This window comes from Corticium candelabrum, chromosome 9, assembly GCF_963422355.1.
Source record: "Corticium candelabrum chromosome 9, ooCorCand1.1, whole genome shotgun sequence".
Taxonomy (NCBI): Eukaryota; Metazoa; Porifera; class Homoscleromorpha; order Homosclerophorida; family Plakinidae; genus Corticium; species Corticium candelabrum.
The window spans coordinates 812,051-839,550 of NC_085093.1; the positions used below are offsets into that span (position 1 = coordinate 812,051).

The 27,500-nt window shown below is 42.1% G+C and overlaps 6 protein-coding genes and 1 long non-coding RNA gene across 8 annotated transcripts in view; 3 read left to right on the top strand and 4 right to left on the bottom strand.

Moving 5' to 3' along the window:
- Nucleotides 1-891: 891 nt before the first annotated feature.
- On the top strand, nucleotides 892-6,272 carry LOC134184030 (malignant fibrous histiocytoma-amplified sequence 1 homolog). The gene is made up of 3 exons (XM_062651632.1): nucleotides 892-1,715; nucleotides 3,332-5,478; nucleotides 5,561-6,272. Exons 1-3 carry the CDS (start codon nucleotides 892-894, stop codon nucleotides 6,235-6,237), a joined length of 3,648 nt encoding a protein of 1,215 aa, XP_062507616.1. The 3' UTR covers nucleotides 6,238-6,272.
- A 315-nt stretch (nucleotides 6,273-6,587) lies between these two features.
- LOC134185066 (uncharacterized) lies at nucleotides 6,588-7,873 on the bottom strand. Its single transcript, XR_009970739.1, has 4 exons — nucleotides 7,516-7,873; nucleotides 7,281-7,345; nucleotides 7,164-7,212; nucleotides 6,588-6,678 (listed from the first exon to the last, which is right to left on the bottom strand). It is a non-coding gene; the product is annotated as an uncharacterized LOC134185066 (long non-coding RNA).
- Nucleotides 7,874-11,197: 3,324 nt separating this feature from the next.
- Nucleotides 11,198-11,894, bottom strand: LOC134184834 (transmembrane protein 11, mitochondrial-like). The gene is made up of 2 exons (XM_062652596.1): nucleotides 11,863-11,894; nucleotides 11,198-11,796 (listed from the first exon to the last, which is right to left on the bottom strand). Exons 1-2 carry the CDS (start codon nucleotides 11,865-11,867, stop codon nucleotides 11,268-11,270), a joined length of 534 nt encoding a protein of 177 aa, XP_062508580.1. The 5' UTR covers nucleotides 11,868-11,894; the 3' UTR covers nucleotides 11,198-11,267.
- A 426-nt stretch (nucleotides 11,895-12,320) lies between these two features.
- LOC134183875 (TOM1-like protein 2) lies at nucleotides 12,321-19,551 on the top strand. The gene is made up of 17 exons (XM_062651439.1): nucleotides 12,321-12,413; nucleotides 12,639-12,723; nucleotides 13,984-14,062; nucleotides 14,122-14,220; nucleotides 14,293-14,416; nucleotides 15,319-15,377; nucleotides 15,442-15,501; nucleotides 15,904-16,164; nucleotides 16,231-16,309; nucleotides 16,934-17,043; nucleotides 17,106-17,256; nucleotides 17,893-18,046; nucleotides 18,105-18,204; nucleotides 18,669-18,679; nucleotides 18,739-18,778; nucleotides 18,842-18,899; nucleotides 19,248-19,551. Exons 1-17 carry the CDS (start codon nucleotides 12,365-12,367, stop codon nucleotides 19,412-19,414), a joined length of 1,686 nt encoding a protein of 561 aa, XP_062507423.1. The 5' UTR covers nucleotides 12,321-12,364; the 3' UTR covers nucleotides 19,415-19,551.
- Nucleotides 19,552-19,722: 171 nt separating this feature from the next.
- Nucleotides 19,723-22,616, top strand: LOC134183877 (suppressor of cytokine signaling 2-like). The gene is made up of 2 exons (XM_062651441.1): nucleotides 19,723-20,027; nucleotides 21,977-22,616. The coding sequence occupies exons 1-2, from the start codon at nucleotides 19,815-19,817 to the stop codon at nucleotides 22,334-22,336; spliced, it is 573 nt and encodes a 190-aa protein (XP_062507425.1). The 5' UTR covers nucleotides 19,723-19,814; the 3' UTR covers nucleotides 22,337-22,616.
- LOC134183876 (suppressor of cytokine signaling 6-like) lies at nucleotides 22,616-24,130 on the bottom strand. The gene has a single exon (XM_062651440.1). It carries the CDS (start codon nucleotides 23,763-23,765, stop codon nucleotides 23,037-23,039), a length of 729 nt encoding a protein of 242 aa, XP_062507424.1. The 5' UTR covers nucleotides 23,766-24,130; the 3' UTR covers nucleotides 22,616-23,036.
- Nucleotides 24,131-24,845: 715 nt separating this feature from the next.
- LOC134184568 (ATP synthase mitochondrial F1 complex assembly factor 2-like) overlaps nucleotides 24,846-27,500 on the bottom strand; it is a 5,137-nt gene continuing 2,482 nt past the window's right edge. For both annotated transcript variants that reach the window (XM_062652300.1, XM_062652299.1), the window contains exon 8: nucleotides 24,846-25,078. In XM_062652300.1, the coding sequence (XP_062508284.1) occupies nucleotides 24,974-25,078 (105 nt within the window). In that variant the 3' untranslated portion in view covers nucleotides 24,846-24,973. The remainder of the gene's footprint in view (nucleotides 25,079-27,500) is intronic.

Sequence of the window (27,500 nt, forward strand, 5' to 3'; positions counted from 1 at the left end):
CGACATACCGACAGACAGACTGGAAGTCAATTCAGCTCGTTTAGAGTGAGCTTCTCGCGTATCAGTCCACCACTTATTCAGCCATGGCCAAATGCGGCCCCCGGGGCCGCATGCGGCCCCCAGCAAGTTTTGCGCGGCCCCTCAGCCAGCTTCCCCAGGGTTTAACTTTATACGATCATGGCACCTTGGCAAGTTGCGCACTTACGCTATCTACGGTCGAAGCAGAAATGGAAATTCGAGGCTAGCCGGGACCCGGATATAGTCACTCTCGTTTTGTTCTTGGGTCGATCAGATCTACAGACATGAATCAGGACCCATGGAGGATGTTCCGTCGGGGCGGTGCGTCGAGGACTGCAGAGTATTTGCCAAGATCTGTTCGATATGCTGATTCTCCACCGCAATCTCTACCCCCACCGCCGTCGCGGCAACAGGCAGAAATGCAAGTCAGCAACGCTAGCAGCAGTTCCAGGACTGGCAGTCACACCATCAGTCAACACAATGATGATCATCATGGTGAATGGTCAGAATCGAGATCGAAACCATTGTCACCATTACTAAAAGACCAATCAGATGACTGCGAATTCACTTGCTATTGTGTTGACATCGTCTAGAGTAAGAAGAATTCAATTATTAGATATATCATTAACTGCTTGAAACCAAGTTACTTCATCATGCTATCTGATAATCATGCGTAATTGATTCTTTGTGGCCCCTGTCAAGCCTAGCGCTTCCTAAATCGGCCCCTGGCCTTCATCACCTTGGCCATGGCTGCTTATTGTGGTGTCCTTCTTTACGCTCGTAGCTAATAACTGAGGGGGATGACTAGCACGTGACAGAATACCTTCACTAGGCGTTGCCATCAGCAGTCACGTGATATCGTAACAGTTGGCGATGGCACGAATTGAAGCCGTGAATTGGAAAACCAGACAGCCACAGGTGTTTACACCGAAGTTGAACGAAGACAACAAGCTGGAGTTTGATCTTCGATATGCGAGTTTTTCTCGATTTCCCGAGGAAATTTGTGAAATGAGGAAACTGAAGGTATTGAGACTTTGTATAGACATTATACACTCTATACCCAAAACTATTGCCAAACTGAGGGAACTGGAAGAGATTTATTTGGTTACAAGTGATTACGTGAGGGGTATTATTCATATTTCACCTATACCACGAGGTTTCGGTCTGCAGGAGGTCCCTACTGTTGTTTGTGATCTTCCATGTCTTAAGGTTTTGTCTGTGTGTTGTAACTCTGCATTCCCATTGCTGTTTGATGAGCTAATGTCATGTCAACTGCCCAGTACTCTTGTGGAAGTGCAAATGGTGGGATGTGGTTTGACACAAGCGGCTTTGTCTGTGATCTGCAACAATGTGAAACTGCGGAGATTGGATTTATCATACAACGATCTGCAGTCTTTTGAATGTAACAACACAGGGACGATAGGAGGGTTAACAGTCTTGAATGATTTAGAAAAGCTGGATTTGTCAGGCAACAGAAATGTCCACACATTTACATTAGCAGGTCTCACCAAGTTGAAAGAGTTGAGTTTGGGTTACTGTAACATACAGCAGCTACCATCAGGAATGAGTGACCTCCATCATTTAGAGAAGCTGGATTTGGAAGGAAACAAACTAGGAGTATTTCCCACATTTTCATGTTTGCAGTGGAAGCATTTACAAAGATTGATTTTACGTAACTGTGATTTAGAAAAGATACAGTGGGAGTTGATGTCACCTAACATTTCCCATGGGCTGGATCTTTCTCATAACTATAGATTATTGTGTCTTCCTAACAATATATGGAATGGACTGAACTTGAAGATATTGAATCTAAGTGGTTGTGTTATATCAAGTATACCCAATACAGGTAAATAGTAGTATTACTTGTGAGTGTCATAACTAGAGAGATACGACTAATTACATCATATACAATATTTCCTTAAATGACACTCATCATTACATTTTTGTTCATTTTCAAGTGCCAAACACATTGCTTATCTCTATCCATCATGTCCAGTCTGTTTGTTACTAAACAGTATGATGTACTTGTATTCAATGTGTAATATTTATATATTTATTTGATTGCTGACTAATGGTCTTGTCAGTTGTTTGTCATAATGTACACACACACACACACACACACACACACACACACACACACACACACACACACACAAACACACACACACACACACACACACACACACACACACACACACAAACACACACACACACACACACACACACACTCACACATACACACATGCACATGCACACATACACCACACATTCGCACACACACACACACACACACACACACACACACACACACACACACACACACACACACACACACACACACACACACACACACACACACAATCACCCACACACATGCACACACACACAATCACACACACACACACACACACACACACACACACACACACACACACACACACACACACACACACACACACACACACACACACACACACACACACTTGACTTGACTACAGCTGCCAATATTTGGCCACGCTGCCCCATATATGAAGAGAGCTAAAAGACGAGGTAGTTATTGTCAGCACTTATGTTTCTGTTTGTCCGTGAGCCACGGGAAACGTCTTCCACATGTGCAGGGGAAGTGGACTGCTGTAGTTCACTGCACCTGGTTGTTCACACAGAGGCAGTTGGCATTGCACAATCCACAATACACTTTGTCTGTTTCATACCTGAATGACTCCGAAAGCAGCGGCAACACGGCACATGAAAAAGATCATTCAGTAGAGGTACGTGTAACTGTAGTCTGACATGAAGCTCATCATCCTGGACGTTGCTGTGCCAGGTGATACCAGTTCTCTAGTTTTGACAACTTCAAGTCAGCCTGTATCTTGTCTTTCCATCTGAGGCAAGGCCCCTGAGCTGGTCTAGAATGTGACAGCCACCCAAATAATATTTTCTTTGGTAATCTGATTGCAGATGTTTGAGCAACATGGTCTAACCACTGAAGGCGGTGGCGACGAAGGACGTCAGACATCATAATTACATCGCCTCATCTTTGTCGAAGATTAGTATTGGAGACACACACACACACACACACACACACACACACACACACACACACACACACACACACACACACACACATGCACACACACACACATGCACATACACACACTCACACACATGCACACACACACATGCACACACACACACACACACACACATGCACACACACACACATGCACATACACACACTCACACACATGCACACACACACATGCACACACACACACACACATGCACACACACAAAAATTATTTCTTTGATATTGTTTATTAATTAAGTCTGTTTTGTTTGAGCTTATCTGTTTGTATTATAATTTGTATAACATTTGTTGCTATTTATTTGTAGAAGTCAAAATTGAGCAAGTTTGGTTGCAAGGAACTTCTGTCACTTATCTTCCTAGGAAATTTGTTTTTAGCCCTAAACTTAAGGAATTGGAAGTAGATTATTGTCCACTAGTGTCTCCACCCATTGAAGTGTGTAAACGAGGCATCAGTTCTATAAGAAAATATTTGGATGAGCTGGAAAGCGAGGGTGGAGTACGACGTGGCAGAATAAAGATTCTAGTGATGGGAATTACAAAGGCAGGAAAAACAAGCCTCGTTGAAGCACTGGAGAGTGGTAACCCATTTCTGGCAGAACCCGATGAGAGAACTGTAGGTGTGGAAGAAACAACCATGAAGCTGGATGATAAAATAGAATGCAAATTACTTGACTGCGGTGGGCATAAAGCATACATGCTCACCAACCAGCTGATGGTAAGCGACAATTCATTGGCACTGATTGTCGTTGACGGCAGTTTGTACCAGTTTACTGCGCAATGTTTTCATTACAATATTGGAGATTTCCTGCAAACTTTGTACGAGAGAAACAGCAGAGCTCACGTTGCTGTTGTGGTCAGTAAAGTCGATCTGATGGTCGACATGTCAAGAGAAGAAATGAGTAGAAAGTGGAATGAACATCTACACACTCGTCTACGTCAATTCCTGGAAATCAGACAAGTTCAGATCAAAAGAATGGCAGCAACCATTGCAGCCGGTGATTCTCATGAAAACAAATACGTGTCGGAACGTCTTCAGTTTTTTGAATCCCAACGAATAACTGTTGAAGAAAAGGTCATACTGACGAGTGCAGCCACACACGAAGGAGTGGTCAGTCTAAAGGATCGTTTGAGACAATTGTGTGTAGATGAACGTTTACTGCCTTCACTGCACACAGAGTTGCCATCATCATGGGTGACTGTAGAAGACAAGTTGGTTATACCACAACCTGACACGTCTGTCCCCATTACAGATGTCTCTTATGCAATGCAAGTGTGTGCAGAGCACGGCCTGACAGAAGAAAGGTGTCTTGAGTTACTAATCTACCTGAACCGGGTTGGAAGCATTCTGTATTACTCGTATCAAAAGACTTTATCACAAGTTCTATTTCCTGTTTCACCATTTGTGGTCAATGTACTGAAGGCTGTTTTCAGACACGATCATCATCTTTTAGAATATGACAGTCGCTTTATTGGAGCAGACATAGATCCCAACCAATTTGCAGAATTGAGGTCTGACCTTGTTTGTAACGGCATTGCGAGGGTGTCTATGCTGCTAGCGTTGTGGAGTGAGTTCCACCTTACTGCAGATGGTCATGTAGACGTGTTTATTAAGCTTTTTCTTGCTCTTGACCTTGCTTATCTGACTGGCTCATCAGATGTTGTAGTTCAGGAACTGTCAGACACTCTTGGTAGACACGAGATTACATCAACTGTGTCAATGTCTACAGACACCATCAGCACGACATCGGAATCATCTAACCAAGCAAATCAGATGGACAGTTGCAAAGAACTGATTTGCAAGCTAAAACAACATAATGTTGGCTTGTTGTTGCCATGGTTACTGAATGACAAGGAACCGAATGATGTGAGTCAACTTTGGTGTGCAGATGTAGCAGATGGAGTGATGCAAGTTGTGGTCGAATATTCATTTGCATATAATTGTCCTTTGGGTCTATTTGAGCGACTGTCTGCTCGTTGTCATCATCATCATCCTAATTATATTCGTCACTGGAGCAGTGGACTGCTGATGTGTTATGGTGCGGTGACTTTGCTGTTTAGTTGCAGCAAGAACACTTCACCTGGCTTTCTACGTCTCAGTGCTAGAGTAGTCAAGTCACATCACACTGTTGGCAGATTGTGGCATGTTCTTCTGCGTTGTGTGTCAGATGTGGAGGATCTTCTCCAGTCTGTTCCTGGTGTTCTTTTTGGTCGATCCATCTGCAGTGAGAGTTCGTCGACCACAAGTATAAGTTCTCTTCCCAGTCAACGTAAGCATATTGTGCCTAATGAAAGATGGGGACCATTTGCAGTAGAAACTGTACAGGGAAAGTACAGTCCAGAGATGAACAAGCATGTATCAGCTATAGTACAAGGTAAACAACAAATACAAATACATGTACTGTGTTTTGTTGGTACATAGAATGTGGGTTTTATGTGTGTTTTGTGTTTGTTTAGTGTGTCCAAGTGTAAATGAAGGTATTCCTCTCTGTGATGTTGTTTCACCAGAATGTGGAACTTTAGTGGACCAAATGGATGTCCAAGAGATAGCAGCAGATATAGAAATGGGGTGGCCTAAACTAGCAATTATTATTGGTACTGACCAGTCTACAGTATTGGAGCTGCGAGAAAACTATTCTGATCCTACTTTTGCCCCAGTAGCAGCATCTCGTATATTAAGTGAGTGGCAAAAATCAAGAAACAATCGATTAGAGGTATGTGAATTGTATGATGCTCTACTGGTTGCTGACATTCCATCTTTACCACAACGGCATTTGAGTGATGTCATGTCACCCGATGCAGCATCTGGATTAGCAAAATCTAAAGAGACAGCTGCACGTGGTGAGACAAGTCGAGCTGACTCTGAGATGGTCACTCCACTCATCATAGAGAAAGTAGCCGAAAATGGTTCAGAGTGTTGGCATGAAATTGGTATATACCTTGGAGTTTCACAAGCACTGCTGACTGAATGTCAACGACCACAGTACACGCTGAAAGAAAAACTGAATTTAGTTTTGTCAGCTTGGACAAATCATAACAGAGAAGCTACAGTTGGTCAGTTGTTGTCTGCTTGTGATAAAGCTGGAGTAGGTGGAATAGTGATGAGAGTATTGGAGCTTGATAGACCACACTGACTTAATTTTATTTTATTTTATTTATTATATAAGTAGTTTTTGTTTAATTAATAAAGTTGAAGTTGTGAATAGATTTGTATTTGAATGACATGTCAGTCTAGCGCGCACTAGATATCTTAGTCTCGCGTAGCCAGACCCTACGGCTGCGTCATACTTGCAAAAAGTCCACAGGACAACACAATGGGTGGATATTGATATTGATGAGCCTGGTAAACTGTCTCTCATTCTACCATCTTGCTCAGGTAGGAAAATATTTGCATGTGTAGACGTCGCAGCTAAATAATTTGTTTTTGTTATTATTATTTTAAATTTTATATCATCAAATCAAAATAATTACATGTTATCTCGGCAATCTATTGGTGGGCATACACAGCTCTGAGGCGTTCAAACACAGCAGATAAGACAGGATTGCCACCGAGCTTAGATATCTCCTCTAATGCCCTGCAAAACAACAGACAACAACACAGTTTATCAAACAAATCTCAACAACAATAGATGCCATTACAGCTTGACTTATTTTCCCATGTTTATTAATATCAATTAATATAGTCAAAGTAATGTCTATAAAATAAAAACTAAATTGAACCAAAATAAATAATTAATATATTTTAGTCATAAAATAAAATAAACATATTTGATTAAATAATAAAATTAATATATTTTGACTAGAAAGTAAAATTAATATATTTTGACTAAATAAAATTAATATATTTTGACTAAATAAAATTAATATATTTTGACTAAATAAAATTAATACATTTTGACTAAATAAAAATTAATATATTTTGACTAAATAAAATTAATATATTTTGCATTCAGATATTGCAGTGATTGAGGAATTTGATTAGATCATCAAACTAGAGAAGATAGTTGAGTAATCCTATAGCTAATGTGTTTGAGACTATTCAAGAGTAAACTCATCTTACTGTTCTTCTAGTGCAAAAGCACTTTCCTTGTGTATTCAAATGAATGTGCCTGTAAAGATAGATAAATAGATATATTGGTGAGAAGATGGTTGGTTGTGAAGTTGTCGTTAGTTGAACCTTTTCTAGGTATTGTATAAAGTATCACTTTACATCCACATTTTCTGTACGTTGTCTCAATATATCTGAAGAGGAGGCAACACATTGTATGCACACACACACACACACACACACACACACACACACACACACACACACACACACACACACACACACACACACACACACACTCACACACACACACACACACACACACACACACACACACACACACACACACACACACACCACTCACTTATTCATTGTGTGCTCTGCATATTGCTGTATACTCCATGAATAATCGGGAACGAAAACTTTCCTTCTGTGATGTCTTCACAGTAGCTCTTATTCTTTTCATACTAAACCCACACAATACACAGTAACAAACAGACAGCAATACTTCAGCTACCCTATCGGCTATTCACCTCAGACGAACACAAATTGGCAAAATCATCTCGAATTTGAAACCAGAGCCCGAGCACATCAAGCAATGGTTGAAAGTCACTGTCAACAAGACAAAAGTCTGATAACACAAATACTTTATAATAGTTTAATAATTTAAATTTTTATTGATTAAAATAATTTAAATTAAATTTAAATTAATTGATTTTGTGAATTACTGGCAGATGGTATACATACATGTATGGCATGCATATTTTAATTTTAATTAAATTTGATAAATTTTATTGATTAAAATAATTAAATTAGAAATTAATAATTTAATTTAATAAATTAAATTTAGAATAATTTAAATTTAATTTTAGTTAATTGTATCCATGAATTACTGACAGATGGCATACATACATGTGTGCATACGTATCAGAGTGGAATATAAGACAAAAATTTTTGGTCGGACATCATGCTCTAAATTAATTATTGATTTCAACATTTAGTTTAATTTCTTTTGTTGCATCATATTCACAACTGTATTTATTTGATATCAAAATATAAACATAAAATTTGGCTTGTTTGCTGTTGTTTGGTTGCATTGTTATTGATCATGATGACGCGACGTGTTAGAGAAATGACATGAACTGATCAAGAGATGAGCAAACTAAATCTATTGCATGGATCCGATAGTAAGGAATCAATGAGCGACCAAAAGTCCAGACATCTGATGGAAGCAGCAGGCAAGATCTAATAGAGTCGATGATGCCCAGATGTGTGAGTGCAAAATGAGAATACGTAGATACCTGTTAGCAACAGTGTAGTGCTATAATACAACCAGTCATACCTACTCAGGGGCGTAGCGTGGTATGGGCTAGACCGGCTCTAGCCCATCATTTGTAGGCGTGGTCATAAGAATTGTGGACTGTAAATATGTGTGAGGACCAAAGCTGTATATAGTATATACACCACACTTTTTGTCAGTCTGGATCTGCTACTGATTCTACCGTATCAGCCAATTAGAAGCCAATAAAAGTGGGCATGTTTTGTAGGATTGTGTTAGTCCCCTCCCCCCATTTCTAGAGGTTAGATATGCTACGCCCATGCCCTACTGACCTTGCAGACAACATCAGACACAGATGTTAAGTACATAAATGGTGCTATTTAAGACAAAAGAGATTGAATAAGTTGGTTGTGAGCAACAACATGCTCTTGATAGCTACTACCCCTCAACCATCCTATACAGTACTATAGTACTGTATGTCCAATCAAAGCAAAATTGTGGTCGGTCATGAATACCAGTTGGTCAGTTAATGACCGATGACCGACCGCTATATTCCACTCTGTGTATGATTTGCATAATTGCAATTGTTGGTTTGATTGCCCTAATGCTTTCTGTCTGCAAGGCCATTGTGGACTGTTGGGATTCGATTTAATTTTTCTTGCTCTCTGCCATTCTGTGATCGATGTCAGTCTCTCGGCGGCTTTCTCTCATCCGACAAAGTTAGGGATCCTGTTGTGTGATCCGGGAAATCGAGAAATTCTCTCACGCTCCAGTTTGTCCCACACGTAACGTCGCAACTCTCTTTTCGCTTGTAGGATTGACGGGTCGCCTCCCGCCGTCTGTTCATGCAACCGGGATGTAGATCTCGGATGTCGCAATCGACTGCAGCCGTTTCGTTGACATTGTGGGTAAGGTCCCGTGTGTCAGTGTGAGATCCCGTATGTTATAAAGTACAGTACACAGTGGGTGTGTTACTCGGGTTTACTTTTACTGTATAGCAATATTATGGGAAATCAATTAAATCATAAAGCATCATCACTATTAGAACGGAGAAATCTCGGTTGTTATAATTACTCTTTTAGAGCGCTTGACTTCCTACCCAGACCAATTTTATGAAAAAATTATTTCTATTAATTAACTCTTTCCTTTATAATTTCCTTTCATTATCAATTGCTACGTTTGCAAAGTGACCATATTCAAAACTCCTGGCTTTCTTGAGTAACCCTGCACTTCCGGTATTCCTTTCCTACACACACACACACACCTAAATGTCAGGAGCTGCCTTTCAGAGGTGACACCCCCAGCTGTTAAGCTGGGCCCTGTGCGCTACTCAGGGAACTCTGGGCCTGCGCTAGCAAACTCCTGGAGCCGGGTCAGGCACTCACAGGAGCACCGACTTGTGAAGCCAACTGTGGTGTGAGCACCCAAAGTCTCACCAGGACCCCAGTGGCTGATGTCACGTCACAGCCGATGGCCGCTTAGGACCCCAGTCAATGACTGACTAGGTACTCATTTATACTCCTGAGTCGAGAGAAGCAAATGTGTGTCAGTTTCTTGCCTAAGGAAATTATGCCATAGCTCGCCATCACTGTGACTTGAACTTGCGACCCTTCAAGGTCCCGAATGTAAACACTCCATAAAATGACTCTCTAACCAACTGAGCTATCGCACCACACACACACACACACACACACACACACACACACACACACACACACACACACACACACACACAAACATGTACACACACGCAAACACACACACACACACACACACACACGGTCGTAGCTCTGAAGCGACGGTGTAAACACAGCTTCATTTACTAATAAATTAATAATAATATATTTTACTTCACACTAATAGTGCAGTTTATTAATTACTAGGATCCATGGCCCGTCCTTCGTACGGGCAAGATACTGTAGTGTAAAGATAGGTCTGTGGACACGTCACGTGCAATCTTTGTTGAGATGTCCCGGATGTCCTGAATGAATTCGAATCTTGCTCTTCGCGTTTGTTTCGATAGAAATCAACGCACTTCCCGTGTAGCGCTTGCTGCAGAAAACGTTTACGTTGGATTCGTTGCAAATACAATCAGAATTTGGAGAGAAACGAAAGCGCTAGAAGAGTAAGTTCCGTCGGCAAGAGATATTCGATTGCTCAAAGCTTTGCGAAGGACGACGATGCATACAGTCTACACAGGACTGGTGTGGGCGTGTGTTCGAATGAACTGGAATGTGTAGTGTTTGCGTCATTGAGAAATTTTACGCGGGGGTCGACCCCTCGAGAGGGGACCCGGTGTATAATTTTTTAATTTTTTACGTAAACCTTCCCCTGTGTGTGCCGAATGTGCGTGCCCATTTCGGTTGCGAACGGACAAAAGACGTGCCCGCCAAACGCGAACACACACACACACACACACACACACACACACACAGACAATTTGAGCTTTATATATTAGATGTACAATAATAAATTAATTATGGAATTTAATAAATTAATTATGGACAACAATAAATTAATTATGGAATTTAATAAATTAATTATGGACAATAATAAATTAATTATGAACAACAATAAATTAATTATGGAATTTAATAAATTAATTATGGACAATAATAAATTAATTATGGAATTTAATAAATTAATTATGGACAATAATAAATTAATAAACTATAAATAATAATTACAAGTATTAACATTATTAGGTACATGATGTCTCATTGCCGGCTTCTGTCTGTCCAAGACCAGAGACTGCCTCAACCAGATAGACATTTTGATATCCTTTGTTTCCCTCTAATAAATAACCAATTGACATCCAACCTCATCAACACTCTAGATCATGACCTAAGCCAGCAGTACACCTGCCAGCCACAATACACAGCGGATGCTAAAGCAATCACATTATGCAGTCTCTTCCTATGCACATCATCCTTACGAACTAGAACTAAAGGTGAACCCGAGCCCAACCTCTGAGCTGGAATCCTAGCCAACGCATGTCCTTCATAGTCAATCTGATACTTACAGCACGGATCACCTGCCCATGACAGGCCATAGAATAAAGCACAGAAAACACTTGTAACTCCACATGGAAGGTAGACGACCGACAATGTGTTGGTCAAGAGAGGAGTAGACAGACAAGCCGCACCTGACAGGACGGACGCTTTGTGGAGGAAATTTCCGAACTGAATCCAACGTGCCGTCTCCTCGCCTAACTTATACGGTTCAATGATTATTATAGAGCGAGATGCCTCTAGTGCTCGTTCCAATTCCTCAGCAAATCTCTCTTGAGATTCATCCGAGTCGTAGATTTCTCTCACGATTGTGAAGTCTTCTTCTGATGGCTCTGATGGCGGGTCTTCGTCTTGCCTATAAAGCAGTCATCACAGCTGCTCGTATAAACAGATTAGTGACCAGAAGGCCGCACGGACAAACCTCATTTTTAGAGTTCGACCGTTCTTGACGTCTCCCGGATAATCCGGGAAAGTTGAAGAACGGGTGGGCTCCTAGGCACCATACATGTACAGTACGCACAAAATGTTTTTTCCAAAAAAGGGCATGCGCAACAATGTTAAAAAACTTTTAAAACGTTTCGTGGTCTACAGGCATTTTTAGATAGAACATGAAATAAAAGCTTTATTAGCGCGCGCTACGTAGACACGATATCTCTGCCACGCATGCGTATGTAACATTGAGTGTGTGTGTGTGTGTGTGTGTGTGTGTGTGTGTGTGTGTGTGTGTGTGTGTGTGTGTGTGTTTGTGTGATATCGCACGAAATAAGAATTTTTCTCCTGCAAAATTATTCATGCTGTCTAGTTTGCAAATGGCACTAACGTTTACTAAATTTCACTAAAGCAAATTAAGTAATTATTATTGTCTGCTAAAGTCTACTTGATATCAACCGAGCGGAATTGAATGACGACATCTTGGCATCATCATGTCTTTCTTTCAGAACCCTTTCTCTACGCAAGTAGGCCAACGAGTCGGTAAGCGACCTCCCCGTCTTTTAACAAATCGCACCACCACAACGGGGGTCCCCTTTCCTACTCGCTCCACTCCCCGTCCCACTAACTCACGATTTCCTCTTCAAATCGCGTTTTCCCATCACTCGTCGCAACATACAGTTGTAGATCTATTGATGACGTATTACAGCATGCAGGTTGGTGAGTGAGTGAAGTTGTGAGTGACACGTGTTGTGTGCTGCGTTACAGAGAGGGCGACGGGCGACCAGCTCGAGAGCGAGGACTGGGCGCTCAACATAGAGATATGCGACATTATTAACGAGACGGATGATGGGTAATGGAGCGAGACGTTTGGTGTTGTATGGCGGGTTGCGTGGGTGTGCCATTCGTATGAGTGTGTCGTTATGTGACGTCATCAGACTTGAGGAACACCGGGTCTCTCTGGTGTCGTGTTTGTGACGTATTTAGAGTGTAGAGATTGGTGCGAGTTGTTACTGATGTGATTGTTGTGTTGGATGATGAAATATGAAACGTTTTATGTGTCTGGTTTACTTTAATAAAATTAAGTAATTATTGGTAAAATTCTTTATGTCTGTTGTTTAGGTTAAATGATTAATAGTAATTTTATGTTAATTATTTTATTATTTTAAGTTTATTTATAGTGTCTGCTGTTAGGGTCGAGTAAATATGTGTATTGATATCAATTTGTGTGGCTACACTAGTCACTATGCACTTATAGGAAAGATGCAACTCACTATACATTAGACTATTGTATTAGAGGGATGCATCTCACAATACACTAGACTATTGTGTTGGAGGTATGCATCTCACAATACACGGTGTAGACCCATTTATTGAAATAAACAGGGAGCAACTAGCTAGTACCAGGCCAACGCACGTAACAATAGTGCGGTACCAAAAATATACAAGCTAGTCTGGGGCTCTATAATCTTTTGCACTGCCCCTCATAATGCGTGCGCAAAAGACTAAGTACACATAACATCAAACTAAATAAGTAAGCATCAATAAGTTATAATACAGTTACTTCATATTTCTCATTATCCATATTCTGTGTGACTCTTCAATTGTATTGGAGGGATACATCTCACAATACCCTAGACTATTGTATTGGAGGGATGCATCTCACAATACACTAGACAATTGTATTGGAGGGATGCATCTCACAATACATTAGACTATTGTATTGGAGGGATGCATCTCACAATACACTAGACTATTGTATTGGAGGGATGCATCTCACAATACATTAGACTATTGTATTGGAGGGATGCATCTCACAATACACTAGACTATTATATTGGAGGGATGCATCTCACAATACATTAGACTATTGTATTGGAGGGATGCATCTCACAATACACTAGACTATTGTATTGGAGGGATGCATCTCACAATACATTAGACTATTGTATTGGAGGTATGCATCTCACAATACACTAGACTATTGTATTGGAGGCATGCATCTCACAAATACACTAGACTATTGTATTGGAGGGATGCATCTCACAATACATTAGACAGTTGTATTAATGGGATGCATCTCCTAAGCTAGAAACGTCTTCTTCATTTGCAGACCCAAAGATGCTATCCGAGCATTGAGAAAACGTATTTTCAACAATAAGAATTACAAACAAGTGATGCTCGCCTTGTCGGTATGCAGTTGACCTTCACACCCAGTCACGTGATTATCGTGAATGGGTGTGGTTGTTAGGTGCTTGAGACGTGTGTCAAAAACTGTGGGAAACGGTTCCACGTCCGAGTAGCCGAGAAAGAGTTTGTTGCCGAGTTGGGAAAGTTGGTGTCTCCACGGGTATGTTGTCATGGTGATTTATAGCTTAAGTGTTTGACATAGTTTGTGGTTGTGTTGTGTGTTGGTCCATAGGCAAACGTGCCGACGATTGTGCAGCACAAACTGTTGGGTTTGGTGCAAAGCTGGGCGGACACGTTTCGCAGTCAAACGGAAATGTCGTCGATCTATAACTTTTACTGCGCCTTGAGGCAACAAGGTGGGAAGTGAGAGATTTAATATGTTGGTCAGCCTGCTAACAAGCATGACTTCGTTTGACATTGTGGTATACTAACTAGATAGACTTGTTTATTGATGTGTAATTAATTGTTTGTGTGTTGTTTGGATGTTTGTTTGTTGTTTGTGTTTGTACAGTTGTTCGTCTGTTTGTTTGTTTGTATTTGTTGTTGTTTGTTTGTCTGCCTTTGTTTTGGTACATTTGTTTGTTTGTATTTGTGTGTTTGTATATTTGTTTGTCTGTTGTTTGTATGTCTGTTTGTCCATTTCTTTGTTGTTTGTGTTTGTCTTTGTCTGTTTGTTGTTTGTCTATTGTTTGTCTGCTTATTGTTGTGTTTATACCTTTGTTTATTGTTTGTCTTTGTTTTTATTTGCTTATTTGGCTGTCCATTTGTTGTTTGTTTGTTTGTATGTACAGTACATATGTATGCACATTTATTTGTTTGTTTGTTTGTTTGTTGTATGTACAGTACATATGTATGCACATTTATTTGTTTGTTTGTTTGTTTGTTTGTATGTACATATGTATGCACATTTATTTGTTTGTTTGTTTGTTTGTACATACATATGTATGCACATTTGTTTGTTTGTTTGTTTGTTTGTTTGTACGTACATATGTATGCACATTTGTTTGTTTGTTTGTTTGTTTGTATGTACATATGTATGCACATTTATTTATTTGTTTGTTTGTTTGTACATACATATGTATGCACATTTATTTGTTTGTTTGTTTGTTTGTTTGTATGTACATATGTATGCACATTTATTTGTTTGTTTGTTTGTTTGTTTGTTGTACGTACATATGTATACACATTTATTTATTTGTTTGTTTACATGTTTGTCTGACATACCAACTGGTTGTGTGTATTATTGTTTGTCCACCAGGTGTTGAATTTCCTCCACAAGATTTAGATACAATGGCTCCTATCTACACTCCAGAAAGAGTTAATATCATGCATCCATCCTAGCTCATTAATATCAATATTACTTGCTATCTTTATCGTGTAGACTGTTGCAGAACAGCTGCATTCGAGTCTACCACCATCAGGCGCACAAGGACATTCTCCAGTACGACATACACTCACACGTTTGTTTGTCTATTTGTCTGTTTATGTGTTTGTCCGTGTGCGTCTGTGTGTGCCCATCTGTCTGTATGTGCGTGTGTCCATCTGTCTGTCTGTGTGTGTCCGTGTCCATATGTGTGTGTGTGTGTGTGTGTGTGTGTGTGTGTGTGTGTGTGTGTGTGTGTGTGTGTGTCTGTATGTGTGTGTTTGTGTGCATCCATCTGTGTGTGTGTGTGTGTGTGTGTGTGTGTGTGTGTGTGTGTGTGTGTGTGTGTGTACATGTGTGTGTATCCAGCTGTGTGTATGTGTGTGTGTTTGTCCATCTGTGTGTGTGTTTGTGTGTGTGTCCGTATGTGTTTGTTACTTTACATCCATCCATACCCACACATTCATATTTCTTTCTTAGTCAATTCCACGTCAGTCTCACCAATCCTGGCAACAGCCACAACCCATTGCATCTCCATGGCAGCAGCCTCCACCACAAGAGACACCCAGTGTGCCCCCAGACGAGTACAGTGGACCAGCATCCATCACTCCCACTGCAGAACAAATGGGCAAAATACGGAGTGAGATGGACGTTGTGTCTAGTAATGTTGGTGTAATGAGTGACATGCTGACCAACTTGAAACCGGGAGAGGAGGATCCTTCTGACTGGGAGTTGCTGCGAGTGCGGACGATGTGTTGTGTGTGTTGTTTGTTTGTGTGTTGTGGTGATGAGTGTTTGTGTGTGTAGGATTTGAATACGACGTGTCGTTCTATGCAATCTCGTTTAGTCGAGTTGTTGAGTAGGATTGTGTCTGAGGAGTTGACAGGTGGGTGATGTGGGTGTCTAACATTTATCGCTTTGTCTGTCTGTTGTCTGTTCGTTCTTGTGTCTGTTTCTGTTTTTTGTTTGTTTGTCTAAGTGGCTGTCCATTTTCTGTCTGTCTGTCTGTCTGTCTGTCTGTTTGTCTGTTTGTTTTTCTGTCTGTTTGTTTGTCTGTTTGTCTGTCTGCTGTGTCTGTCCATTTGTCTGTTTATGTATCTGTCCATCTGTCTGTCTGTTTGTTTGTCTGTCTATATGTCTGTCCGTGTTTCTGTCTGTTTGTCTGACTGTCTAAGTGTCTGTCCATTTGTCTGTCTATTTTGTCTGTCCATTTTCTGTGTGTTTGTTTGTTTGTTTGTCTGTCTATCTGTCTGTTTGTTTGTCTGTCTATCCGTCTGTCTCTGTTTGTCGATTTGTTTGTTTGTGTATCCATCTGTCTATCTGTCTGTTTGTCTGTCTGTCTAAGTGTGTGTCCATTTGTCTGTCTGTTTGTCTGTTTGTTTGTGTATCCACCTGTCTATCTGTCTGTTTGTCTGTCTAAGTGTCTGTTCATTTGTCTGTCTGTTTGTCTGTTTATTTGTCTAGATGATATGAACACCTACATAACCCTATATCCTGTATCTTTATTCAGGTCAGCTACTTCAAGTCAACGACTTACTAAACAACGTGTTTGTTCGTTACGATCGATTTGAAAAGAATCGCACTGCAGTCCTACAAGCAACAAGAGCTGCAACTGGCCAAGTAGTCAACACACCATATCATCCTCTCTCATCCATTTCCATGTGTATATTCTGTTTGTATAGTCCACTCCTCCTAATGCAAGTGTTACCATGTCACCTTCAGCTGCTCTTGTGCCATCACCTGCTCCACTTATTGATCTTGGTGATGGTGAAACGGCTCCTCCGGTGTCAGCACCGAGTTATGGCCAGTTGTCGCATGAATTGGCGGAAATTGGTGTGTTTTTATTTTGTTTGTGTTTAGTGATGTGTCATTGGGTTGTGTGTGTGTGTGTGTGTGTGTGTGTGTGTGTGTGTGTGTGTGTGTTTGTGTGTGTGTGTGTGTGTGTGTGTGTGTGTGTGTGTGTGTGTTTGCACGTGTGTGTGTGCATGTGACAGTGTGATTGATTTATTTTGTTTATTTTTGTTTGTTTGTGTTTGTTTTTTTGTTTGTTTGTTTGTGTGTTTGTATTTGTTTTTTGTTTGTTTGTGTGTTTGTATTTGTTTGTCTGTTTGTTTGTATGTTTGTGTGTTTGTATTTATTTTTTGTTTGTTTTTGTGTTTGTTTTTGTTTATGGTTTTTTATTTGTTTGTATGTTTGTGTGTTTGTATTTGTTTTTTGTTTGTTGTATGTTTGTATTTGTATTTGTTTTTGTTTGTTTGTATGTTTGTGTTTGTATTTGTTTGTTTGTAATTTTTTTCTTTGTGTTTGTGGTTTTTTGTTTGTTTCTTTGTGTGTTTGTGTGTGTGTGTGCATGCATGCGTGCGCATGTCTGTGCTTATCTGTTTGCTTACTCGTTTGCATGCGTACCTCTCAACACAACAAACCCACACATTCATACTCCACTCTCTCTCTCTTCATCTCACTCTCTAGACCTGGGCAGCGAAAGTCATCCCAACACAACAAACTACACATTCAGTGGCCCAACACAACCCACCCAATCAACCAACAACGCAGTCCACGACGACGAGTTTGACATGTTTGCACAGAGCCGACAAAGCTTTGACCAGGCAGCTCTCAATCGACAGTACAACACACAATCAGTCGCCCACACCAACTGTGAACTAATCCCTTGTGTTTGTCAGGAACAGGGCACTTGGATACGTCGTGGAGGACACTCATCACTCGGTTGCCGGTGCAATAAACTCACGAAATCCGTTTGCTGCTTATGTAGAGCCTCAACAGGTGGGTTACACGAGTGCGAGCGTTTTGCTTCTTAATGTGTGTGTAAATTGTGTTGGATGTGGTTGATGAGGCACACTGTGTGGTGTGGTAATTGTGTGTTGGCAATGTGTTTTGTGTGAGTGAGTGGTGGGTGTGATGGTATGGGTGGGGTGGGTGTTGGAGATGTTGTGGGTTGATGGTGTTTGTGGAGGTAGGCTGTTTGTTGGGTAATTGGTGGCTGTGCTAAGTGTGTGTGTGTGTGTGTGTGTGTGTGTGTGTGTGTGTGTGTGTGTGTGTGTGTGTGTCACTGTGTGTGTGTGTGTGTGTGTGTGTGTGTGTGTGTGTGTCACTGTGTGTGTGTGTGTGTGTGTCACTGTGTGTGTGTGTGTCACTGTGTGTGTGTGTGTGTGTGTCTGTGTCTGTGTCTGTGTCTGTGTCTGTGTCTGTGTTTTAGGTTAGTCTAACTCTTTTCTTGTTTCTTGCAGGACCCGACCAGGTGTGATTGATCAAACGTTTTCCTCCCTCTCCGTTTGTATTTTCATATTGCTTTTACAGATTGCAAGGTATGGAGCAGTGGCTAGCTGCCACAGACTTGGTGAGTGATCACGTGATCATTTGTGTTCATTCTAAATGCACTTTTTGCAATACAATTTTACAGCAGCCTCACCAGCCTCCTGCATCTGAAAGCAGCACACAAGAATCGATGACGACTGCTGGTCAGGCCATTTGATACTCAAGTAGACACAACAGGCAGGACAGACACAGAGACATACATATTGACAGACACAGACATACAATTGACAGACATGGATACATACATATTGACAGACACAGATATACATATTGATAGACATGGATACAAACATATTGACAGACACATAAGCATACGTATTGACAGACATGGATACATACATATTGACAGACACATAGGCATACATATTGACAGACACATAGGCATACATATTGACAGACATAGATACATACGTATTGCCAGACACAGAGACAGACAGATGGACATCCGATTATACATCAACTAGTGTGTACACTGTATACATTTTGCGTAGAGTTTGACAGATTCCTAGAGGAACGAGCCAGCAAAGCATCATCAGCAACAAACGTTCCCACCAAGACGACAATCGATCCAAACGTGCCGTCGACTCTTGGACGACGTACGAGACCACAAATGCAACAAGAAGGAGCTCACCAAGAAGAGGAACTATTTGGCCTGTGATCACGTGACCAGATGGCATCCTCCACGCGTTAGTATGTCAGTCTATGGTATATGCTGATCAACTATAAGTGATTATAGAGACTTGTATGTTGATGTGATTAGAAAAATTGTTAGTGTTGCTCAACGACACATGAAAATGTAGTTTCCTTCATTCCTTGAAAGTTAGCCGGTGTGATCACCTTTCTGTGTCTCATTATTACGCGTGGGCGTGATGCTTGTGTGAAGGGCGCGGGGCACGGGTGTGAAAGTAAGTGCGAGGGCATGCGTGGGCGTGGTGGCTCTGATGTCACGCCCATTTCTCAGAGAGTGCGCGTTACGTAATCGTCTATTTTCTCCAGTTTCGAGCGACGCACGACGTTCTTGCCTCGCCCAACCTTCGTAGACACAAGAGGTCATCACGATGAGCGAAAGACGTCACCGTGCGCTGTCGGTCGGCGCGAGAAACGGATCATCATCGTCATCAGTCTCCAACAACACGCGACGAATGTGCCTATCTCGCGTCCTACAGACTCTACGAGAGAGCGGATGGTACTGGGGCCCGTTGACCAACGCCGACGCTCAGAAACTACTCGAAAAAACAGCGGACGGGACGTTCCTATTGAGAGACAGTTCGGTGAGTGAAGTAGTTTACTTGTAGCGCGCGGTTAGCTCTTGGATTCGAGGCGTAGATGTTGGGATTGTGTGCGAGTTGTGTGTATGTGTGTGTGTGTTGATGGTGTTGGGCGAATGGTTGGCGTGTAGTGCCGCTTGTGGAGTGACGTGTGGCGCATGTGTGTGTGTGTGTGTGTGTGTGTGTGTGTGTGTGTGTGTGCGTGCGTGCGCGCGCGCGTGTGCGCGTGTGTGTGTGTGTGCGTGTGTGCGTGTGTGTGTGTGTGCGTGTGTGTGTGTGCGTGTGTGTTTGTGTGTGTGTCAGCCGGTTGACTTGTCAGTGTTGTTAGATGGTGTGAGAGGGGGAGTGTGGGGAGTGTGGCAGACAGGATGGTCTGGATGTTTCCGAGCGAGACTGGGTGTGGCGCGTTTGTAGTGCTTTTGTTTCTTGTCGTTGGTGGTGAGGAGATGAGGGTTGAGGATGTGAGGAATGTGAGGCTGTGGTAGGGATGCTTCTGTGTATTGAGGAAGTGGGGAGAATAATTAATGCGCTGATAAGTAGCTGGTGTGGGTGTGTCTGTCGGTCTGTCTACCTGTCTCTGTTTGTGTGACATTGTCTATGTGTGTATCTGTTTGTTTGTCTGTCCATGTGTGTGTGTGTGTGTGTGTGTGTGTGTGTGTGTCAGTGTGTGTGTGTGTGTGTGTGTGTGTGTGTGTGTGTGTCAGTGTGTGTGTGTGTGTGTGTGTCAGTGTGTGTGTGTGTGTGTGTGTGTGTGTGTGTGTGTGTGTGTGTGTGTCAGTGTGTGTGTGTGTGTGTGTGTGTGTGTGTGTGTGTGTGAATCTTGAAACTTGAAACTTCACCCTCGGACTGAAATAGACTAATTAAATCGTGACCAATTACATTAATAAGTATGTGAAACAAAAAGGAAATTAACCACACTAAGTCATACCCAAACTACAGACAAACATTTCACTCTCAAATAGTCGTCCCGTACTCAAATAAAAATACTCTATATTAACTGCTGAAGCAGCTGACAAAGGGGCGTGGTCCACGTTTTAGAGTATTTGTCACTCTCTGATCTCTTGAAGTTGTGTGGTATCCTTGTACCCTGAAAGTTTGTATGTACTGTACAGTTGGAGACGGACGGTAGTTGCAAGGCACGCCCCTTTCTGCGACAGACACTCAGATACCCAGACCTTTCCGGGTCATACAGTACTGACGTTGTTTGTGCTTTTCTTGGAGTTAGACGTATTGTCGTCCGTAGCAGCAGAGTCAGACTGTGACTTATTGTGGTCGGCCTGAGGCAGAGCTCCTTGATCCGCTTGACTGGAACTGGTTTTCTCCGGCTTGTTACTTTTAGCTTCTGTATCTTCGGGACATGCTCTCTTTGACTTTCATCCCAACACAGGTAGTCTTATGTAGCCAGACTAGGAACGAACGAAGTTATTGAACCTGCCACTTTCCTCTTCATTATGTGTTTGTTTACACACACTCACACTAATGTACACATCTGCATAGCCTCGAAATTCCAGACCTTTCTCACGTAAACGAAACGTCTGGACGTCCTAAATTGACTTTGAACGTGGAAGAGGTAAGTGGTTGACCACGAACTTGTTCTTCAGTGACTAGCCTTTCACACTCATGTTGCAGATGTAGCACCCGCTGGCCCTTTTAATATCAACATACTGTACAGGGTTTTCCCTAAAGTGTGGTAGCGTCGTGCAGCGCCATGCTGAGAAATCCCAGCTACGTGACTAAGTACAATCGTGCATAAAAAGGAAGGAAGATCTGCATTCTAAGAACATCTGTCTGTCTGTCTATCTGTCCATTTATTTGTCTGTCTGTTTGTCCATTTGTCTGTCTGTCTGTGTGTCTATCTATCTGTCTGTCTGTCTATCCATCTGTCTGTCTGTCTGTCTGTCTATCCATCTGTCTGTCTGTCCGTCTGCCTAATAAATTAATTTGTATTTCAGGATGAACGACATCTGTTTACCATAACTTTCAAAGTCGAGGGTATAGTAAGTAGCATTCGATTAGAACTCTACCGTGGATTATTCAGACTCTACTCAAGCGAGTGCGGCAGCTGCCCGGCATTCGACTGCGTTGTATCTCTCGTCAACTTCTACATCAAGAACAACGTCCGCCTCTTCTGGTTGGAACGAACCGACGCTCCCCGGATATCAGTCAAACTGAAACAGCCGCTACTGACGGCCGTACCAACCCTCCAGCATTGGTGCAGACTGTCCATCAACAGCTGCACTCATCCGGACATGATCAGGAAGCTACCGTTACCTCGAAAATTAAAGTCGTACGTCAGTGACTATCAACACTGACGCTCAAACAATCGAGTTGTTTGTGTAATGAGATGGTCTTCCAGGCTACTGTTGCAATCGGTTGTGTAAATGCTGAGACGTGTTGCCCTCTATGGGCTCGCCACGCGTCGGTGCTTGCAACTGTTGTGTGACACGATCTGGTGGGCCGGACGGACTCGATGAGCAGCATGGTTTGATAGATTTATTTTGTTTTATTGCGTTGACTCGTTACAATGGCACTCTGACGCTCTTACTCTACTACATATTCTATAACAATACAATAGATGTATATTAGTACACACTCAAGAGTTAGTCTGGCCTCTTTGTAGTCCCTCTTAACGCGCGCAGGCTACAAGCTAGAGCTGGACTGCAGCATTTGATATGCTTATTTTACTAATGCGTCGACTCGTTACAATGGCACTACATATTCCATAACAATACAATAGATGTCTAACGCTACACACTGGAGAGTCTCTGTCACAGTCATTATTAACGCGCGCAGGCAAGAGAAAGCTTAACGCGCGCACGCTAGCAAGATGGGTGAAAGAGGTTAGAGCCACAGATGCACTGACATTAGACGGAAGGAATTTCCAGGGAGAGACACAACAGGGCGTGACGGCCTTGTAGGTAATAGAACAAGAGAACCGAGCGTATCACGTGTCACTAATACCGATACAAACGTCACACAGTCACTCATTCATTCATCTTTCTCCTTACTCATTCACTCATTCCTCTTTCTCTCTACGATTCCGTACCGACACGTCTCGTTCGCGCCCGATCTACAGAGCGACACTTTCAGGCTGTTGGGCAGAGGCAGTAAACCGATTCCATCGTCCGAATTGAGACGAGAACGGATAGATTTCCTGCAGATAGCTTGCAGACTGTCTGGCTCGTGTATCCGTCCAACCGGCTGCTCGAGGTAAACAACAGCAAACGAGTTCTCAATCACAATCGGCGTCGCTTGCCGCACGCGCACGACGTGCTCCAACAGTGCGACCGGACTCGTAAACCGCGGCTGCAGCGGATCGTTGACGTTGAGAGAAAACGACGCGTCGCGCGCCTGTTGGATGCGTATGTTGCCATACCGACCCTGTGACTTGTACGTCACGGCGAAGAGATGCCGGCCGTCGTAGCTGTCGCGCATCAGGAACGAACCGTTCGCGAACGGCTCGAGTATTTGCATCGCACGTCGCCCGTTCACCGAGCTGTGATACCACGGCGTCAGTGCCAATTCCGATTTCACCTCCCGAGGGATCGACAATGTAGCAATCGTGTCGTCAACTGTTGCAACAGTTGATACATTTGTAGCTGTGAGAGGCGACCTTGTGTTGTGTGCTGAGCGACTGTCTGATGACGACAGAAGTTGCTTCATCCGTTTGAGTGTCAATTTCATGAAGCTGGTGCGGCCTGGATCGCCTGTGGCGCGGTGCTTGGACGGCTGGGTGAACATGGTGGACGGACGTGTGAACGATGGGTGGAGGAGAGTGGGAGTGAATGGATGGAGAAGAGTGAGAGAAGGTTATCTGTGCGAACACGATTAACAGGTTTCAACGTGCCCGGGTGGGCGTGGCGGAGGCTAGCCAATGAGACGCCACTTGCTTGTATGACGGGGGCGTGGGCGGTGTTGCTGATAGGCGGAGCTACGCGTTGGGACTTCCCCTTGCACATGCCACACTAATAGTCACATGAAACGAGTTTATATATAGGATATTGTAATAAAGGACTCTGTTGTTAATGTGATTATCAATGGTTTTGAGGAGTTAGATTAAAATGTGTAGAACTCAAGCGTTTCTATTAATTTTCGTTTAATGTTGTACAGTATATCGAATTAACGGTTAGAATGTATTACACAAGAGAGGTCGATAGAATGCGGAAAGACAGTTGAAAGTTACTCGGGAAGATTTTATTTAATTAAATAATCTGTTAGCTGGTTTGCCTTCTAGAAGTATCCGGGTACTGGACTGATGCGGGTGTCATGTAACATCCAGTACCTGTACTGTACACCTGCGCCATTGGAAGGAGCACAGAGAAAATGGTAACTCAAAAAAGCGAAATATGTTTCTGTTCATATGACAAGCACAAAGATACTGTCATTTACACTTTGCACGTTTGCTTTGCGTGCCCGACCGGTTGTTGCGGTTACGTTGTAGGTGACAAAATAGTAGTTAATTAATGTATTTATTATTATATAATATTATTAATATTAATTAATGTATTTATTACTATATAATATCATTAATATTAAATAATGCATTTATTATTATATAATATCAATAATATTAATTAATGTATTTATTATTATATATCATTATTATTAATTAATATATTTATTATATAATATCATTAATATTAATTAATGTATTTACTATTATATAATAATATTATTATTAATTAATGTATTTATTATTATATAATATCATAATATTAATTAATGTATTTATTATATATTATTAATGAATTAATTTTAAAATTTCTTGTTGTGCGACCTGCCATGTAATGTCTATGTAATAAAAGTCCACACATATGGATGGATGCCAAAAATAGATTTGATTTTTACCCAACTACACAGCACAACATTTGGATGACATTATCTCATGTGTGATAGTAACCATAGAGACAAGACACAGTGGCAAAGTTGTCTATAATTTGTACGCTTGGTTAGCTTTTGTAGTGCTTGATGAAGAGCATAGAGGCGGCGACTCGAGCTGTTGTGTCAGTATAGGACATGGAATGGCTCCATTCGACAGTTCCCCACTTCTTTGTCTAAACAGACATGACATGTATTCTCTCATCAGTTGTCTGTTTGTCTGTCTTTCTGTCTGTCTGTCTGTCTATCCATCCATATGTCTGTCTATGTGTCTGTCTGTCAGTCAGTCTGTCTGTCCATCTGTCTGTCAATACATATATTTTCAAACATTGAACTATTATACACCATCTAAGCAAAGCAACTAAATCCTACACAAGCCAATAGTCTGTCTATGTGTCTGTCTGTCTGTCTGTCTGTCAGTCTGTGTGTCTGTGTGTCTGTCTCTGTCTGTCTGTCTATGTACCTGTCTGTCTGTCAGTCTGTCTGTCCATCTGTCTGTCTGTCTATGTATCTGTCTGTCTGTCTGTCTGTCAGTCATTTATTTCTTACAATCACACTATCATACATCACAGCAGAAACTACTCGACTAAAGCTAAATGCTTTATAGTGTTCATAGGTAAGTGTATACATATTTTCTGAGGCAAAAGAGACAACTAAAAGTACACTAATGATAAAAGAATTGAGTGCTGAGTGACTCGGGAATCTGACACCCACCACACAACACATTCAATTTCTTCTGAATGACCCGTGCGTTGCACTTTTGCAGCTGCACTGAAAATCGTTTACGCCAGAAGTCCACAAATTCCGGTGCGTTTGGCTGACCAACTTCGTCTGATGAGAAAGCTGCTAACTTTCGCAAGAAGTTCCTGGCCTCTTCTCCCCATGCACCGAAATGTTCGAATACCCTGTCTATGTGTCTGTCTGTCTGTCTATGTGTCTGTCTGCCTGTCTATGCGTCTGTCTGTCTGTCTGTCTGTCTATGTGTCTGTCTGTCTGTTTATGTGTCTGTCTGTCTGTCTATGTGTCTGTCTGTCTATGTGTCTGTCTGTCTGTCTGTCTATGTGTCTGTCTGTCTGTCTGTCTAAATGGTTCCAGCAAGGAAAGGAAAACATGCTACAACAATGTCTGGTGACCCTTACGGCCGCTTACTACGTAGAACGATTAATTAACTGTACGCTATAAGCAGTACAACTGTTCTTGCTAAAAGAAAGTCTACATAGTTTTCTTGAGAGCACTTGTGCGTTGCATCTCTGGAGGCTAACGGACAGACAGCGTCTCCAGTATGTCTTGAACTCGCCACTGTTTGGGTGTCCATCTTCATCTACAGAAAATAGGGACAGATGATGTAGAAATTGGTGGGCTTTCCATCCCCAGCGGCCGTAATGCTAAAAAACCAGAGGGATGCAATCGAATGCATTTCCCATAGCATCAATCTCTTTTCCGTATTTTCCGTCTTCTGTGACTCTCTTTTGGCAGCAGCGGCTCCATCCACCTTAGAGGCTTGTAAGATGATGTCCTCATTCCACGGGTGAGCAAGAGATATGTCCAGCTCGATATCATATCCAGATTGGGCATCGAATGCTATGATATCAGGACAAGAATTGCTTCCTTCGTAAAGGTTTCTGGGTTCTCTTCTGTGTGTTATGTTTAGGTCTCGTAAACTATCACACCACACATTTGCTACTGATTCGTGGGACCAGATGGGTCCGCCTCCAGTTTTACAGGTTAGAAGGTGATAGCCTTTTCTGTCATTGATCTTGCTACACTCGCATCTTTCAATTGCTGAAGACATAGGCATGCTGCAGCCCAATCTCAACCGAGTTGCTAGTCAAAAGTTAGTGGGTTTAGTGCAAACTTGGGAGAGGTTGGAACAGCTTCAAGCCAAGATCCAGCAGCTTTGCCCTGCAACGATCTGAGTCTAGCAGCCTGTCGAAGTGAATTTGTATTTCCTAGTAGTTCGGATGTGATGGTGTTAAAGTGGTTCTGCAACAGTTTCTTTTGAAGGCCTTTTGTATTGCTAAGGAGGTCTTCCAAGGACTTGCTGTGTGGTAATGATTGCTCCAGCTCAAATCCTATTGATCCTGGGGTTGCATCTTGTCTATTCTCCACGAGTAGATCAACCGAATCTTGAATATCTTCGAAGGATTTAGGAAGTTGTACAAGGCTGTGCGCCCATGAAGAAACAAACGAAATGCTAGACAGGGATTCTGCAGGTGACATGCCAAACCCACCATGTCGAATGGACAATGTAGCTTGTGTCCATTGGTCGTTTTCTAGGTCAGGACATTTAACGAGATGTTTAAATGATGATTGAGACAAGCTGTCGTGAATTCGTGCGGCAGACTTCATCAGACTAGGTGCAACTGTTCTTCCTAGATGATTGATGCGTTGAATATGGCAGAACCGTAGCAGTAGCATCGAACTCTGGGTGTCTCCTAAGGCTAAGAGTTGGTTACAGAGATCTTCACCTCCTTTGGCAAATTTGAAGCAGGCAGCTTCAACATACCTTGGTTGGTCTATTGGGGTTCCAAGGATAGTCGTGTCTGTCTGTCTATGTGTCTGTCTGTCTGTCTGCCTGCCTGTCAGTCAGTCTGTCTG